Source organism: Thunnus albacares, chromosome 18 (genome assembly GCF_914725855.1).
Source record: "Thunnus albacares chromosome 18, fThuAlb1.1, whole genome shotgun sequence".
NCBI classification, from domain to species: domain Eukaryota; kingdom Metazoa; phylum Chordata; class Actinopteri; order Scombriformes; family Scombridae; genus Thunnus; species Thunnus albacares.
Genome location: NC_058123.1, coordinates 14180473 through 14199648, shown reverse-complemented (window position 1 = coordinate 14199648; position 19176 = coordinate 14180473). Strand labels below are relative to the sequence as shown.

The window sequence follows — 19176 nt, the reverse complement described above, 5'->3', positions numbered from 1 at the left end:
CCTGAAATGTGACCCTGCACTTGGCCTTAGACCTACCTTGTGTGTTCACTGGCTTGGAAGACACCTCCTCCTTTGATAGCTGTTTATTCAGGTCAGAAAAAGAGAGAGAGAGAGAGAGAGATCCCACACTACTAAAGACCAGATTGGCCTCGTCTGGCTCCCAGACAAGCTTTTCAAACTCTTCTTTCACTCCTCTCCCTAAGACATGCTTTCTTTTGGTCCTTTCTTCTCTCCCTCTAATCCGTCCTTCTGCCTATTTAGAGGTGAACAGCGCAGCGTGAAAGAGAGAGAAAGTGTTTTTTGTGTGCTTGACGGGTAACCCTCGCCCTTTTGAAAAGGCAAACAGGGAAAAGCTGCCATTACTACTGGCATGAAGGGATCTTAAGACAACGGCCTTTTCTGCCACTTTATTAGCATTGTAGAGACTAGTGCAGCATCATTCCTCTTTCACCCCTCTCTTTCTCCGTCACTTCTCTGTCCACGTTTCATTTCACGAGCCAGACATCCAAACGATAGAAAGGAAAAGAGGCAAGCCGGGAATTAATAAGGTTACTAGGGGTTAGACTGGCCACTGTTCTAGTCTGAATTCAACAGGCGTTTTCCTGTATTGCTGCTGAGGTGTTTGTTGATATTTTTTTGCAGATTACCACCTCTTTCCCAGGCATATGGATATTGAAAACAAAAATAAAAGTACTGTTTGGATAACTGGAGGAGGAGGGGAGATTGTCAGAGTTCGCAGACCTGTGAATTTCCGTACCGTGTGGTCGGGAGGGCTGAGGGGGGAGCAGCTGAAAGGAAAAGCGGAGGAAAGATGGAAGTTGAAAACATAACAAACAAGCATAATGTCTGGACGGAGACTGGGGAGTATGGGAGCCTAGGTGGAAAGAGCCTGATGAGGTGTGAAGTCTGATTGAGTTATGTGTGTACGTACGAGTTAACGACGTGCGCCAACAATACTGCTATCATTCTCTTTTGCTGGGAAATGTGGTCATTAAAACTTGTTGGACTTAAAAGTTGTAAGCAATCAGAAACGTTTCCGTTAACAGTGTGAACATGGTCCGGAGTTTAACTGCGCTCTTATAAGTTTTCATACTCTAAGCCAATCAACCGTTCATATAAAAAATCCTTCCTTTCTTACTCATACATGTCGTACACTTGTGGCACCTACATTAGTCACCTCTGTGTATATTTGCAAAAGACTGAGAGCTCTAGCACCTCTCAGAAGCTCATAGTGTGGACTCAGGAAGCAAACTGGCCTTATCGGGGGTAGACACACAAAGCAGTCCTGGCTGTGGGGTGGCGAGGTATGCGTAAGTACATGTGTGTGTATGTGTGTGGAGGGGGTGGCGGTGGGAGGCACTTCCTCCTATTCTTCTGCTGTTGAAGAGTTCCCATGAGCGCCCCTGCCAGGAGCGACAGTGTGGCCTGAGCAGGCCGAGCCAGCGCCAGTCTCGCCTACACGACGCCGCCACACACTCTCTCACACAGCTGATCTCAGGCGCTACTGCAACTGCTGCTGTTCAGGCCACAGAGCAAGAAGCTGGACAGCGTATTAACGGATAGAACAAAATGCCAGAAGAGAGCAGAGAGAGGAAGAGATAAAGGAAAGAAGAAGGAATTGAACTGAACTTTTAAAAAGAACACTGCCGTGGATGAAATCACAGGTACAGACTCGTAAAAACTTGCACACGGGAAAGTGCATTGATGACTGGAATCATTACTAGCAATCCTTGAATGGACAAAAGTGCAGCTGGAGGTCAGTGGCAGTGTGATGCCAATTTTACAGAAAGGACTGTTACCAAGAAAATTTAATCTAGACTCATTTGGGGGAAATTGACGCAGAGTGAAGACCAGTTTGGCTGAAAAATAGCCTCCTGGGACCATTCTTGTTGTACTCGACAGATCCCTGTCTTGTTTGCCAGCAAGGTGAGATAAAATACTGTTGTCTACAGCTACATCAACTGGACTGTCACCTGGAAATCTGACATTTTGGACACCTCAAGACTAAAGCCACCCTCTCTTCGGAGAGCTGTCACTGTTGAGATGATTCATAACACCCTAAAATCCACCCAGCCATCAGAACACAGCCCCAGGAGCACACACTCGGCAGCACAAAGGAGGCTGTGGAGATACTCGGGCTGCAGAGGGGCCGGCCAGGTAGAAAATCAGCGTCGCAGTGTGTGCGTGCTGGCTGCGGACTTGAACACTGGAGACGGAGGAGAGAGAGGAGGAGGAGGAGGAGGAAGAGAAGGTGGTGGTGGTGTGATGCACACTATCCACGGGCTGTGTCACCTCTGCATCGGATGTAGGCTGCCTCAGGTGTGTGTGTGAGAAAAGGCGAGGGGACGGAGGAGGAAAAGGGGGGAAGTGTGATTGGTCAGAATGAATGACAAGTTTGACAGTTACAATCTCTCATGAGTGCTTTCATAATTACCTTAAGTTGCAAAAGATATATTCCATAATTTAGAAAGCTGCAAGAATTTAGTTGTCTGTTAACAGAAGTGTCCGAGGATCCTAATATTTTGCCATTACTGTTGAAAATGCACTTTCAACTGCCAGTCCAGCATATCCGGAAAGGAATGACTGGCAGGAAATTTAAGCGATGTGGTTTTTTTTTAAGGGGGAAGAACCAGCTCTCTGTCCTCTACATTATTTATCTTTCGAATAGTGAGAGAAGGATCTGATGGAAGGAGAGGGCAAGAGTGGACGAGAGGAAACAGATATCTGCTATGATATGAAACGATGCCACTATCGATGTCACTGCTGTGCACAAGCCACTTGGTGCACATCTGAAGTCAGTTGAACACACAGTAGAATATAATGTGACCAGAGTATAGAGTATAAAGCGATTGTGGTGGAACAGAATATGATTTTTACCATTTGAATATATGAAAAAGAATAGGAAAATGAATCAAAACTTTAAAATAGTTGTAATATTAGGCCTACATGACTGAAATACAGCATGACACTTTCGTCATATGTGTGTTTGTGTACTGCCCCAGTCACTGAACATACTGACCCAGATAACATTGTCTTACTGAGGAAGAGGAAAACGAGTAGTTGGTTGTGAGATGTTGTGTGTGTTAAGAGTTACAATGTGAGTGGATACAATATATCATCTGTGCAGTTGGTAGATATGCCGCACGTGCAGTTACGTGGAAGCACAGTTTATCCGCACCTGTTGACTGTTAATGTTACCTCTGCTTCATTGCTTGGAAAACAGACCAGACGCGTATTGTAATCGTCGGATGGAGTTTGGCAGGATTTCTGATCCTGGCCGCATGCAATCGTCGTCATGTCTGAAAGGCGGAGCACTGAGGCATGAATGCAAAAAATGGAAAAGCTCTGTCACACATGCATGAACACATACTGTACACACATGAGCTACAGGGTTTTCTTCCTTTGGGTATATCTAAATTAATGATAAGAGAGTTAAAATCTTGTCAGTTCTTCCACAGTGCCTTTGATTAAATTATTAATTCATCAATAAGGCCTTGCTCACACAATCTAAATATTTAATACATGCTGGGAACCTTTCCCGTTCATTTATCTTCATTCATTTTCAGTAATACGCCTTGTGATCGATGCTTTGAAAACATACTTAAATGAAAATTCATACTGACTTATTGCATTATTTCTAGGCTAGTCTCTTCTTTTCTGCTCCAGTTCGAAAAGAAAAAAAACCCCCCTCTGCTTTCATTTAGAAGTAGAAAAGGGGGCATGAGACCACTACTCCGAGGCAGACCAGAGGAGTCCAAGTGGTTGGACTCAGCTATGCTTGCAAATTGAATTAATGCTGTAAAAGACTCTGGAGTTGAGATGAATTGGTCCAAATTAGGCAACTCTGCCCTTAAAAGGGACACAATATCCAAAACAGCTTTTGTTTAAAAAAAAAAAGAAAAAAGACACAGACATAAATAATAAGATACAGAACGGAAGAGCAGATGAGGCGTGACAGATGAATCGCTCTCTCACTTCTGTTAATTTTGAGTCTGTGCTTTTCTGTATTTTTTTTGCGCGTATTAAATTTCAGGCTGGTCTTTCAAAATGGTTTATGACTCTGTTTGTTGTTTGTTTTCCTTAATTCCAGTGAAATGTGTTTTTTTTTCATACCATCTGTTCTTGCATTTGTCTTTGTCATCTGTTCTGTCTCTGCCACTTTTTAAAAGTCCCACTGCCCTCTTTTACCACTTAATCTACTTAATCTATTTTTCATCTGTTTCTCCTGTTTGTTTGTTTTATCCCTGTTAATCTCTCTCTACCTGCAGCCAGTTTCCTGGCTCCTGTATATCACTTTTTATATTTTTCAGTCAGACTGGAGGATGTATATCTGTCTGTATTCATACAAAAATATGCAGATACACAATTTTATCTCATAAAACACTGTTCGTACTTTTTGGCAGAGTCATAAATGAAGATGAGGAGTCATATGTTCACCAATGTGTGTGTGTCAGTGCTTCTTCAGAAGGAGCCTCCTTTTCGTGATGGTTGCCTTCACGTACAGTATATCGCTTGTAATTACACATAGGTATAATACTTCCATGGCTCGTGTGTGTCTTGTGTTTGTGTGGTAAGGCTTGTAATGCTCTCCGCAAGACGAATTATAATGACAACATCACATCGGCTTCATCTTATGAGGTGGTTCAGTCAAGTTTCAGACATGTCAAATAGGGCCGCGTGTACAGAAACAATCTTGAATCGCTTATGTATGCCAGGTAACAAAGTCAGTTGTCTTTCTGTGTAACTACTTTTTACAGCCGTGTCAGTTTGGACGGAGAGTGAAACAGAGAGAAATCTGAATGCGAAGAGACTGGAGGGTAGAGAAATATGCTTAAGGAATTGTGGCCCCAAACAGTATGACACAGGGCACATAAAATCAGTGGACTATAAGAAACTGCAATCGTACCCGACATTTTAGGGTCATGACGAGCTTCGGGCCTGTGAATAATCACCATATTTCTCCAAGTCGCTGAATCTTGCTGATGGGTAGACTTTTTAATTTAGCAGCAGATACATGTAGTTTTTCATCTGCTTTAGAAAAAAGAGAAAGAGAAAGAGAGAAGGGGGGGGGGTGGTGGTGGTGGTGAGAGGGGGGGGTGTCTGTGTGTTTTGGGCCCCTGGTTGTCAGCAGATGAGATGGAAAGTGAGATGTTTTGGATGGAACTCTGTTGACTTTGGCTCAGACTTCGGGCACAGGTACTGAATGTTTGACGACGCTGGGTCAAAGAGAAAGAGACAATGGGGAAGAGCCATCAGCATTGTCTGTCTGTGTGAGTGTATGTGTGTGTGTGTGTGTGTGTGTGTGTGTGGATCCGGTGTATTTGAGATGTGTTTGTCTTGTATTCTGAAATAATGTACAGGATGATAATGTTGAGATTTGTCAAAACTTTATACGTACATCCCTTACTGGACTCTGGATTCCAGTAATGAGTGTCCAGCATTTATTTCTACATAAAACTGGATTTAAACTCTTTTCCAGATGCTTGCATATAATCCGCAAATATGTGGCACAATAATCATAATAGTTGGTCAGAAATTCTGTTGCTGTTAACTTTTATATTAAAAATACATCTGACAAGGGAATATAAACTCACAGATTACATATTACTTTTTGTGAATTTTGTGAAATGATCTTTCATATATATATATATTTATAGAGTCTAGCTTTACGTTTAACAGTTAGTATTATTATTAATTAAAGAAGCAGTTGTACACCGTAGAACACAAATACACATATACAGCTTTTCTGTTGGTCTATAATAATTGTGAAAGTGTCGTATGAATGAGCAATGAGTGACCCAGACATACCAACTGTACATTATTATAAAGTATAGATGTGAATTTCAGTAAATCCAGAATATTCTATCCTTCCCCAGCTACTAAACACAGAAAATCTTTCTTCCATCTCTTACAGTTGTTTTTTCTGACTAACTCAGCTAATTGGCTTCACCGGGAAACTGCTGTCAAGACAGTTTTAATAGGAAGTAGAAGCAGAATACCAATCTACTTAATCATCCTGTAGGAAGGAAGTTGATTATTTTGCCAAAATGCTACTTTCGTTTCCTCAGGTTCTATCTTCTTATCACAAAGTGATTCTTTGTGTGTTTGTGTGTGTGTGTTCTGCAGGTGACCATCCTTCGAGGAAAGGATGGATATGGCTTCACCATCTGCTCGGATTCCCCTGTGAGGGTGCAGGCAGTTGACCCAGGCAAGTTTTCTGTGCATGTACCTGCGCACATTCATCTCAACCTTCCGGAGAGCTTGTTTAAAATCTTGAGGTCATCACATATTCAGATATCATATAACGTGAAATAATGACATTGTCTTTGGAGCTAAATTGCGCGTTTGAGATAGTACAATCTTTATTTTAGATGGCTGTGTTTTTACCCAAATAACATGTTTTGTTCAGCACTTGCGCCCGTACTTGGAGGCTTTCCACCCAAAATTATACATTGATAGTTTTAAAAGCAGCTATAAACAAAGGTACTTTACCTATGATTTGATTGTAATACTGTGAGTCAGATTTTAAGTGAGGTTTTTAATTTTCATTGGCACAACTGCCAACAGTAGATTACTAGTTTTAATTATGTTAATGACATGAGCTTGGCACGAAACTGAAACACCTTTATACATATAAAGTTTATGGAATCAAAACAGGTGGATGAACTGCTTCTTAACTCAGAAACTCTTCTCTGTATTCCAACTTAAAGGCACTAGGCTGTGTAAACAGCCAGTGAGAATGCTGTGAGAATGCTGTGTAAACAGCCTAGTGTATGCTATGCTGTTTGTTTCACATTTATTGACCTGAGTTTGGCATCTCATGAATGCATCTTGCGTCATTAAACTTTAATGTTAGTGATTTTCTTAGGTGTTCCACTGGTAGCTTTGAAAATTGCCATTACGATCGACTCATGCAGCAGGGTGTTGCAGTTAATAGGGAGCCTGCCTGTCAAATGGAAAACTTGGAGTCAAGCCCCCTTGTTGGCAGGTGTCCACCCTGCTGCCATGCCTTGAACAAGATTCTGAATCTGGAGTTGATTGTATCATTACTGTCCCTTTAGACAGATGAGAGGGATTCAAAACTTCGCTATAGGAAACAACTAAGTATCATAATATCAGATTATTATTTTATTACTTCATCTGTACAGTCATTTGTCAGTCTGAGAAGTCCAATACTGAAGAATATTATGGAGTTGTAGCCCTGGGTAGCATGAGTGGTACCTGAAGGTGTGTAATGATAAGATTTTTTTTTCCATTTCCTTCCTTCTGGCAGGGGGTCCAGCAGATCAGGCAGGTCTGCAGCAGTTGGATACTCTTCTGCAGCTAAATGGTCAGCCAGTGGAGCAGTGGAAATGTGTGGACTTAGCCCATGCTATCAGGTAATGACTCCAACACACCAGAGGATTTACACCAGGATGTAGTGGAATCCTTTTCATTGGCTTATTCAGAATTAAGGACTAATGGTTTGTAATTTATCAAATAAATTAGAGGTTTGAAGAATTGATTTTGCATCCTGATTGATTTATAATCTGAGCCACAGTGATGACTAATAGTTTTGGCTCAATACCTGAACAAGATCTCTGCTAAAAAGATATTATTTAGTTTAGAAGCTGTCAGTATGTACTCAGCTTCCAGTGATGTGAGGAAATGACTGCACAATAGATGCTGTGATGCAAATAATTTATCAGGACAACATAATCTCAGTTATATTAAATGTTTCATTACCTGTTTTTGCCTAATTGATGAGTGTATGTACATCATATATATATATGTAAGGATTTGATTGAATTCTTGTATTATAGATGCACAAATACAATAATAAAAGTAATTTATAGTTTAACATTTACATGTTCATCAATTTTGTCCTCCGTTTGCACAAAATATTAACTTTACAGTCTACCAGATGTTGATCATCATCTCTCTTGTCATTGCAGAAACAGCGCCAATGAAATCACAGTGGTGGTGTGGCGCACCGGCCCCTCAGCTAAGCCTAATTTTGAGGGCCTCATTCACCGGCCCTCCTACAAGCCCTCCACCTCAAACTATGATGCCCCCTCGCCCCCTACCCGCAGGCGTGTTCCAGATGTCGGCACAAGCAAAACCCCCCCAGCTGTGCCACCTCTCCCAGCCCACCACCGTGCCGCTGCCAGCCGCAGGCTGCTGGTCAACGGCTCTGAAGCTGGAAATAGCAGCGGTGTAGGTGTAGGGACCCTCGGGTGGGGGGCCCAGGGGGGATCGGCCGAGGAGCTGGACGGGAAACCGCGACACCTTCATCACCCACACACTGCTACACTGAAGGGCACCAGGGTGAAGGCATCTAATGGGGACAACTACATCATCCTGGCCCCCATCAATCCTGGAAGCCAGGTACCGCAGACTGGTGGTGGGCTGCATCTTCATCATCTCCTTCGTCCTCCTCATCCTCACCAGGGTCATATGGTGGCTCATCCTAGATATGTCTCCTTACCTTACATCCCTGGTGCTGATAGATAGAAGGACTGTATATACAGTATGTCTGGGCCATTTGGGTTAATGTTGTCTCTTTGATTTGTGCTTCAAGACATGTTTTGAACACACTACATACAGTGCACACAGTGTCATGTAGATATGGAATACCCTGACAAGAAAGAGGAGACAATAACATATAAATTGTAGCTGTTAATAATACATTGTATGCCTTTACTATGTCAAGCTTTGACAATATTTCTTTCATTACATACTACCGACTAAGCACAGTTCATGTTAGGAGAATAATGCATATGTATCTGACATCATTTATCTTACAGATATCCTATTGATAAATCATCTGTATGCCATGGTTTCTACAGCAGTACATGAAGAATCTGGCATTTATGAAAGGGAAAGAATACAACAAAAATATTACTTTAATGCATACTTTATGAAAATACACAAACTCCAACACATTCACATGCAGTATAACATGGATGTACATGCACAGTATAGCATCTACATGACATCTTGTACAACATGTACTTATGGTTGCATTTAGTGACATCATGTACAGTATATGAGGTAAAAGCTTTCATCATTAAAGCAAAATAAAGCAAATTCATTAAATCAAAAAGACTGAACTGAATTCCTCAGCTAACACCAATGTAACCCTACAATACTAACCCATTAACCACCTAACAAACATGTTGAAGCAAAAGGAAAAAAAAAAAAAAGTTTGGAGACAGTCTTCCTGCAGCAGTGTCCTCTGTGTGTTATTGCTTGCAATCTAGGTTTAGCCTACAGTTTCTAAATCGTTGCTTAAGACCACCAAAACATTTCTGACAAACTACATCTTTTTCCTGTCATATGTAGAGTTGATAGTTAAGTTAAATTCTCCTTTTTTCCCCTTATACCTCTGTGTCTGATTAAGTCTGTGTGTCTGTGTGCCTCATGCAGAGTAAGTCTTCATCTGTGAATGCTTTTCAGCTTGAGGTTCATTTAAGGAACATTGTAGTGCAGGGCAAGACAGTGTGTGGCGAGCAGTCCCAGACATGAGATGAAATTGATTTTAGAAGAAAGAACAGAAGCAGATTGAGTGAATAAGACATTCATGAAAGAAATGACAGACAGTATATTAAAAGAAAGAGAGTAGAGTGGTCTGTTAGCCTCTGGAAAAAGGTTGCTAACATATTGCACAAACATTCCCCTTCAAATAGACACCACTTCTGCCCAAAGGCAGGAATTTGGTGAGTTTTTCGTGGTGGCCATCGCAGGCTAAATATACCGAAGGCCCCGTGGAAATGGGTCATGTTGGTGACATATCGCGCCGACACAATACTCTAGTTCATAAAACAAAGAGCTTTGAAAGCACACGCTGCAGTAAATATCTCCCCCCAATAAGCTGGTAGAAAAATGTGCTAATGATATGTCGAAAACGTCTTGTATCTTTCTGTTTTCGCCTGTTCATCTGAACAACACGTGAAGTGGTGGCGGCTTCCTATCTTTATTCCCACCGTTGATTGTAATTTGTTATGACAGTTAGAAACCCTCACTGCCTCACTTAGTCCAGCGCGATTCAGACAGGCTCAGCTGAGTCCTAGAAACTAAATTCAGTGTCATGCTAGAAACCACAGATGATAATGTAGAGTTTGATCCCTAAACCTTTTGCATATCAACACAGAAAAAGAAATGTGGGACACAAATATGATTAAAAAATCTTTAAAATCCCCTCTATACTCCCCCTTTTTTAAATTAAGGAATTATGTCTTATGGCATCCCTTTCCTATCTTGATATCTTACAGGATCAATATCACACCATAGAAAGTCAAAGCAAGAATCAACTATCAATATAGCATCAGTTTAGTGATTAAATAATTACTGTATCTTATGTCATTATTTTAATATGTATTTAGGCTTTACTCCATCCTAGATGTTCGTGAGTTTTCATTTTTTGCTTCAGCAAGCCTATTTGATATTTATGTCATTTCATATTATTCTGCTTTCAGATCTTGAGGCCTGTTTACCAAGACAACCAGGGAACATTAGGTAAGACATGATTCAAGACTCATGCAATGTTTAGTAAAAAGGCTACATTGAACTCTGTTGGGAATTTTGGCTGAAAGCCTTTGTTTAAGTTGGCTTTAGTGCCTTTATTATTTTGGATGTAGCCCAGTGTCAATTTCATTTTTGACCTCACATTTCAGGTTATTATCATTTTAATGACCTTCACTCAACATTTGGCACCCTGTGTCTGTAGTCTGGCTTTAGAAATACAGCACATGCAAAATACTTTTGATGCTCACTGTTGAAATCCTAAATTACTTACTGAAAACCTTTTAAATGTTTGTCAAAGATCCTGAAAAAGGGAAGAATCAGTTATCACCAGTTTTATGCTCACAATGGTTTTTTTTTGTTTTTTGTTTTTTTTTGTTTTTTCTGGAACCTGACCAGTATAACAGCAACATATATAGTATAACAGCTTAAAATATCAAATATACATCCCCTCCCTTTTTTGAAATAACATGTTGCCCACAACACTATGGAGCACTAAAAGGCAAACCACACACAGAACAAAGGAATTCTGCTACAATAAAAACTGATTTTTTTAGCTCCTCTTCCAGCTTATATTCAGCTGAGCAACTATGTGGTGTGGTTTCTAGCTTTTTCATGTCAAGCCAGCAGAAGACCAGCTATGATCACAGTAACAATCGTCATTTTGTACATACAGGTAGCTGGAAACACAATGACAATAAGAGAGGGAAGTATACTGTTCAGATCAGATCCCTGAAGATAGGAAATTCTGTCAATTTGTATTTAATCTGCACCCAAAGTGGTGACACATGTGCTGCAGGGATAACAACTTTGATTGGTTGATTCACTGCCAGTTGGACATCTTTAGCTTCAAATTTGATGACTGTGTAGCCAGAACCTCCATTACACCAAGACCATGGAGGCCTGGAGGAATTTAAAGAAATAGTTTGACATCATGGGAAATATGCTCATTAGCTGTTTTGGGGAGAGTTAGATGAGAAGATTGATATGGTTATCGTGTATGCGTGCTGAATATAAAGCTGCAGCCAGCAGCTGGTTAGCTTAGCTTAGCATAAAGCCTGCATACATGGTGAAACAGCTTGCCTGGCTCAGTCTGAAGGCAACAAAATCTCCCCAAAAGCCTTATACTTATACTATACTTAAACCTTTTACACTTTTTGTACAGATGAAACAAATGAGATATAATGTGTTAATCAGCGAGCTTGGGAGGCAGATTATGTTACCTTCGGACAGAGCCAGGCTAGCTGTTTCTCCCTGTTTGCAGTTTATGCTAAACTAAGCTAACCATTTCCTGGCTCCATCTTTATATTTAGCTCACAGACTGAGAGTGGTATCGATCTTTTCATCTAACTCTTGGCAAGAATGCGAATAAGCGTATTTTCCAAAATGGCAAACTATTTAGGCTCTCCAAGTACATTATGAAAGAGATTACTCCACACCCAAGTCAGTACCTAGAAGTGTGCCACTATAAATGCCTCCACAAATTCTATGTAGCCTAATCTGTGTCTTTACCCTTACCTGCTTCAGCTTCCTCTTTTTGTTCTTCAGCTGCCAGGTTATATCCCGCACGGCAGGCTTCTGGTCCACAGAGCCAGGGTGGTGGTGGGGGTGCTTTTTCTGGAGGTATGAGTAGTAGTAGTGGTGGAGGTGGTGTGGGTCTCTCCAGTCGTACTGGCTTCCTACGTCGGTCCAACAACTCCAAGACAACAAAGACAGCATCCACCTCCACTAATGCCCCCAACTACCAACAGCAGAATGCCAACTTTGCCAATTACCAGAACTGTACCATCGTCCGCTCACACACTCCACATGCCAACTACGGATATGTTAAAGTGGCACCCAAGATCCTTATCTTCCCCATCTTTGTTCAGGTATGCCAATTTGTGTGAATATATGTCTGTCTGTTTTTACAATTATATTTGTTGGTGATTTTACAGTCAATTCTGGGGCATCATGATTTGTGCTTTATTGTATACATTTTAGGGCACTACAGTATTTTCATCCCAATCTTTAGCTCTGAGCCTCTGTACAGAAATGCATGCTGATATGTTTTTACACTTTTTTTTGGTATATATTAAACAAACAAGATATAACATGTTAATTAGTGAGCTTTGGATGTGCTCGTTGGCAGATTTTGTTACCTTTGTACAGACCCTTGTTAGCTGTATCCTCCTGTTTCCAGTCTTAATGCTAAGTTAAGCTGCAGCTGTCGAGTTGAGCTTTATTTATCTCGGAGATCTCATTGAGATCACATTACATATACACAAGATTACAAGATCATTAAAACAATCACAAACATTATAAAAAATATAAAAGTCCCCCACAGGAATTAGTGTCTCCAACTTCAGGCTATGTTGCAGTTCATTATCTGTTCAAACTTGAGAGTGGTGTTTATCTTTTCAACTTCAGCTTTCTAATCTCGAGTTGACTGGGTCATGATCACTGAAATCTTTTTTAAAAAATGACGAGGATGCAGTATAAAGAAAGAGAGATAATATAAGGAGTGAGAGGGAGAGGATATGCAAATGACTTAAGCTGTGGACATTGTGGTTATGTGGTATACATATTAGACCACTAGGTCACCATGATGCTCTGAACATTAGCACTGAGTGGTCAAACAGGGAAATCCATGTATAATAGTGCACCAGATGCTCAATATGATATTGGGTCAAAAGGAAGTAGACATTTGAGGTTTTCAGTCACATGCTCTCATTTATGAAATATTGTGACCTTTCTGTTTAAAGATCTCAAATTTTCAAGTCATGAAGGCTCTCATGGGTATGTATGCCATTAGGCAGCAGTACTTCACAGTTTGTCTGTCTGTGAAGAGAGACAGCAAACCACAAAGAGACAGAGGGGGTGTTAAAGTGAATCTAGGAAGTCTGCGTTACAAACTGAGCAACCAGTATGGTTATTTTATTAACCTCTTTTTTAGGTTAAATGAGGAACTGTATTGACTAAATTAAAAAGGTTGTTTTGGCTTTTATGGATGATTTTACGATCTGTCCAACTTTCATCCCCTCCGCTGTGTGCTGAAAATTTTACATATACTGTCTGTACTTCATAGTATGATGATAGGAAAGACTGTTTATATTTTTCTAAATGGAGAATAGCACAAATTAGGAAGTAGAGGCAAGATATGTTAAGTCATGTGTTGTTGCATAATAAAAGCTCTTATTTCAGCAAATGTACGTACATTAAATAACCAATAAAGACCATCATGGGATAAGATGGTTGTTATACAATATTTTCATCTCCTTCAACATTTAAAATACTACTGGTATCTTCGGGTATTTCATTAATTTGTTTTTACACTTTTAACATGACATGACTATAGTGGCATTTCCTGTTTATCATATAGAAAAGCATAACTATGATCCTATTACATACAGCATGCAAAGGTTACGCACATTGATATTGAGCTGGTCCTCTGTCACACCTTGAACTTGAGAGGAAGTCCCCTCCTCCCACGTTGCCGCACTAGTTCATTTTAAGTGTCAGTGTCTTGTCATACTCAGACCACACATACCGAGTCACAGTTGCAGCACACTTTCTTCCTTCATAGAATCACTTTCAGTTGAGTTTCACACAGTGAAGAATCGTCTTGCTGTGAACTGTCTAGCAGATTATTCGGATTTGGGAGCCAAAATGGACTTGGTACTGCAACCTTGTGTTTTATTTTACCAATCAATAGCAAATGTAATATCATATTTTTGATTTTTATCTGAAAAATTCTTAACATATGTTCACGATTTTGACATGAGGCTAAGGATAATTGTATATATTATAATGTTTAAAGCAATATTTACTAGTGGTCATTAATAAACATCTGATTAAAGTTGTCAGTTATCAATAAATGTGCTTAATGAGTATTTAGCCTCAAAATTTGTGTTATAATCAGTCTGTGTTATCTGTTGTTGCTCTCTGTCTAGCCTCTTGACCTGTGCAGCAGAGCTCTCATCATATCCGAGGAGATGATACTGCATGAGAGCAAGCACCACTCTCTAAAGGTAAGCGGAAAAAAAGCTACTGTACATGTTAGCAGTATGTAACAACATTTTCCACATTACTGTTAAAAAAAAGGAAATTCTTGAATACCACAAACAGATTGTGGTAAACATTTTATTCGTTTGTCACAACCAGTTATGGGGTTTATTTGTCCAAACTGAATGTGACGGTCCATTGCCTCGATGCACATCTTAAGTCAAAACGTGTGTGTGTTTTCGAGTTATGCATGTACAGAGAGACGGAGTACAAGTCAAAAGCAACATCCTGGTATGTCTGAACATCTCTGAAGAATTTGTAACTACTCTGAAGTATCAGGTTCACATGAGTTGTGGGAAATGAATAATTGATAGGATGAAGGTAGAAATGAAGGAGGAGTGTGCCACAGGTCTGACTGACTGAGAAAGTCTGTTTTATGTATCAAAAGAAGCTGTTGCTCCTTTTATATATATTAATGATGCTTTCACAATATATAAAGCTCACCTTTCAATAATATTCTGCATTATTTTAAGGTATTATATGCAGTATGTTGTTATAGTAAAAGTGGAGAATATGTAACACTTTCTCATCAAGGTACTCCTTCTTTCAGAAGTTTCAGAAGTTTAAAATAATCATTTTTATCCTGACACAAGTATTTCAACATTGTAGGTGTAGAAATACTCTATATACTATAATTTAAATGTTTTGCATTGAAAGAAATGCATTAGGTTTCGTGAGCTTGTAGGATTTTATGTGTAATTCTGCAAAGAAACTAAGTACATTACAACAGAACCAGGTGCATTACTGTAATGTTACACATAATAACTTTAAGCAATAGTATAATGAATGTGTGTTTGCCAAGTTCACCTGGAAAAACAGGGTGTTAACATTCGCTAGTGTTAGCCACGTTAATATATCAGTATTGACTTTATAAATATTTGCATTTCCTTGATATTCGTGCACGTACACTAAAGTATGATGTTTTGGCAGCAGAGGTTATCACAGTCAAATGATTTACATCACTAAGAACGTTAAACATGATCACTCTTGTGGGAATCACACAGGCTGATACATAGTGTAAATGTAAGGTTTCATGAATCTGCGTTTCAAATGAGGAAAACCTCTCTGACATGCTATGTTGTTTTTCAGAGGAAGCATGCAAAGCAAGTCTGTGTGTACTGTATCTTCAAAGAGAAAAGAATGAAAAAAGCATATCGTTGTATTGAATTAAGCTCTCGCTACAGTTCTTTAATTTGCTCTGTCAGATAATCTTTGCTGTGCAGTGACTGTTCGAATGGAAGGTAATCCTGGCCTCTCTCTGGGGTCTGTCATTAAACAAATATTTAACAGCCAGTGTTTGTCAGGAGGGAGTTTCTCTCCACTGTGCCATTTTATAGAGGCTGTTTTTAATGATCTTGTTCCAGCTTTTACTCTTTGCTCACCAGAGTTGTATAAGTCTGCCCTGGAGGCAAACATACAAACTCTATTGTTCACACAAATATGGAACACTTTCATTATAATGTCTGAACACAAATAACAAGCATTGCACAGATTTGACTTAGTCCAAAGTGACATTTGGACAAAATTGACTTTTTTCATTAAATAAATGAATACTTAATAAATAACAATGCCAATTTGATTTGCCTATTACGTATTTAGCAAATGTATAATAGTGGCCCAAAATGTTGTTATAGTGTCTTTGTTTTAAAAATAAAAATAATTAGTCTATATTTTAAAACCAAGTTAATACCAAATTGTCAATCATTAATTAAAGTTTCTGATAAAATTAAAGTTTTAATCAGAGGGCGCCATTGTTATCTTGACAGTCATGATATAGTGCAGGATATATTTATGGAAAAATACACAATACTGTTACATGCAACATACAGTAATCATGTACAAATAACTTATTTGTGTCTATCAATTGTAAAACAAGACCAAGTGGACAATTTATGTGTGTTATGCTAAATATCACAACATCTGGATGACTGAAATGTTACTTAGACAACATTATTTGGCATTTGTTAGTTTTAAGTAACCAAATTGTTGATTGTATGACTTCACACATTTTTTTTTTGGGATGGGCTGAAAATTGTTCATAGTTCAAATTCTTCATAGAGTGAGACAGTCCACTGTAGAGTAGGAGTTAAAATAAACCTTTTAAACATCTATTTTGTAACAAATCTAATAGTTTCTCTGTGGGAAAAGTGTTGCTTACTGCTGCTTTCCTCTCATGTGCTTTGTCCTTGTTTCTTTACCCTTACTTACATCCTCTTCCACCCACTCAAATGTACGTGCACATGCACTCGCACACTCACAGTCAAACCACATACTGGCTACAGAAATACCCTCTTTGCTATCTCATCCTTCCGAGGAAGCCGCAAAAGCAAAAGCATTGTCACAGTGCCCATCTACATGACTTACAGCATATGTGTTATCTTGTTGCATCAATGCATGGACTCAAATATGTGAACATGATACATAATCTAGGTTCTTTTTTTTTTTTATCATTTACAGTATCTCTGTCTCTTCTTTTTTCATGCTCTGTTCCTCTCGTCATTCAGTTATTCATTAATTTTATTGCTTTACTGGTATAACTTTTCTCCCTTTACCAATGCAGAAGCGTGAAACCAGTCATGGGCCATCATGGCATGTTGGAAAACTCTTGGTCAAAGATCAAAAGTGGCAATCTGTAGTGTTTCTGTGTGTGTGTGTCAGAGAAAGGAGTTTAGAAATTTGTGTGATTAGGTTTAGGCTAGAGTACCGCCTCTTCTGCACACATGAAAAGCAACCCTCACATCGAGCTGTCTTTCTAACACCCCATAATCAATAAATAATCAATATTTTATCAGACACTGTCTGGATACTAGAATGCATTATCACCAAGGCTACAAAACCAAACAGACATTACATATTTTAAAACTTGAATTCTGATTATGATAGCCTATTACTACAATTAAAATGATCAATCGTACTCAAATGTACTACAATCGACTTGACTGAAAGTAGTAAATTAAACTTTCCTCTCAAATTATAACCCCTCTCTATGTTGAAGAACATTTTTTATATATTACCTGGTACTGGAATATTTCTCACTTTATACATTATCTGTGCTGTGTTAAATTCTACCAGATCCATATACTTCAAGGTATATGACTTAAAAAACACATAAATTGTTTACTATCTTTATGGCTCTTTTTGTTAGTATGCATAATGACTGCTTTTGTAGGTGTTGCCCCATACGTCCTCACAGTAACTAAGACACAGAAACAAGTGTACAATGCTTTGTGATTCAGAATGTGCCGTGTTTTTCCTAGTATTGCAACACTCCTTGCCGACTGTCTCGCACATATCTAATATGAGGTTTCCAGCAGATTTTGTGGTCTAATATCACAATTAGAAATTAATTTTCATATACTCTTTCTATATTGACATTGTATATCATCACTTGTACTTGAGTGATCAATTTCCAAACAATCTTTGTTTTGTTCAGATTTAATGATAATTTGTTTATGTAAAACCACCATTTTAATTTTCTCATTTCTGTTGTGATCACCTCCAAAAACTGCTGTAAATTCTCCCCAGAACAAAAATATTTGTGTTGTCCACAGACAATACAAATTTCAATATTTTTGATACTCTACACATGTAATTTATGTACAAAATGAACAATTTCGGGCCTAATACTGACCCCTGAGGTACTCCACAAGTAATATGCATGCACCTTGATTTATGCTCACCTATCCTTGCAAATTGTTTCCTGCTTCTCAACCAATTCAGCACAACCTCTCTGATACCATACCTTTCCAATCTGTCGAATAATATATTGTGATCAATTGTATCAAAAGCTTTTTTTTTAGATCTACAAAAAACTCCCTCTGCATTCTTTTTATGTCTATACAATTAGTAATTTCTTCAATTAATTCAATTAGCGCCAAAGAGGTTGATCTATTTGTTCACGGCTTCACGATCAACAGGCTTCATGATCAACAGGCTTCATGATCAACAGGCTACAAAATAAGATGCTGGCCGCTTTTAAATGTATGACTGTAATATGTATGTGTGAAGCGCATTTCCTGCGCTAGGACGTGGGGCGAGGGAAAAGCTCTTGTGGGGGTGAGACCTGTTGAGTGTTAGGTGCATCTCACAGGATAGCAGATGTATGTTTGTGAGATGTGATTACTTGAAGGTGTGAAGTACTGGTGAGACTGTGATGAAATATGAAGATGTGTTTCTCCATTTTCCCATTGCCTTCCTTTCAACCTCACCCCCTCCTTCATCCTCTTTTTCACTTCCTGTTTCTCCCATTTTCACCCTCTTCTTTCTATCTGATGATTTAGGTTACAGTATTCGTCTACAGCGACCTAATGCTGGTGACTCGAGAAGATGAGCCAGGCAGGTGTAACGTCCTTCAGAGTCCCCTGTACCTCCGACACCTGCGGCTCCAGGACGGTATGTAAATGTTGACACATTTGTCATTACACTGAAATCCTGGATTCATGTGTCAAATTGTGGCATGACAGCAATTACTGGACTCATCATTAGTTTTTCATAGAAGAGGGAATCTAAGGAGTCTGTCCTGTGATCAAAAAGTCACAAATTTAATCAGAAATTATTGATTCTGTTGAATTCCTAAAGATAATTTATTCTTATGAAACAGTAACTCTGACATGTCAGAGGTGTTGAGGT

General features: G+C 39.2%; 1 protein-coding gene across 5 annotated transcripts in view; it reads left to right on the top strand.

Annotated features, from left to right (window-relative positions):
- Positions 1-19176, top strand: part of rgs3a (regulator of G protein signaling 3a) — a 159450-nt gene that overhangs the window by 58124 nt on the left and 82150 nt on the right. For 2 of the 5 annotated variants that reach the window (XM_044333614.1, XM_044333616.1), the window contains 7 exons: positions 6127-6208; positions 7274-7379; positions 7935-8367; positions 10458-10497; positions 12052-12374; positions 14436-14513; positions 18828-18939. In XM_044333614.1, the coding sequence (XP_044189549.1) occupies positions 6127-6208; positions 7274-7379; positions 7935-8367; positions 10458-10497; positions 12052-12374; positions 14436-14513; positions 18828-18939 (1174 nt within the window). Of the gene's footprint in view, positions 1-1430; positions 2320-6126; positions 6209-7273; positions 7380-7934; positions 8368-10457; positions 10498-11553; positions 11947-12051; positions 12375-14136; positions 14161-14435; positions 14514-18827; positions 18940-19176 lie in introns of those variants that run through there. The other 3 variants (XM_044333615.1, XM_044333617.1, XM_044333618.1) reach the window with 3 other exon arrangements.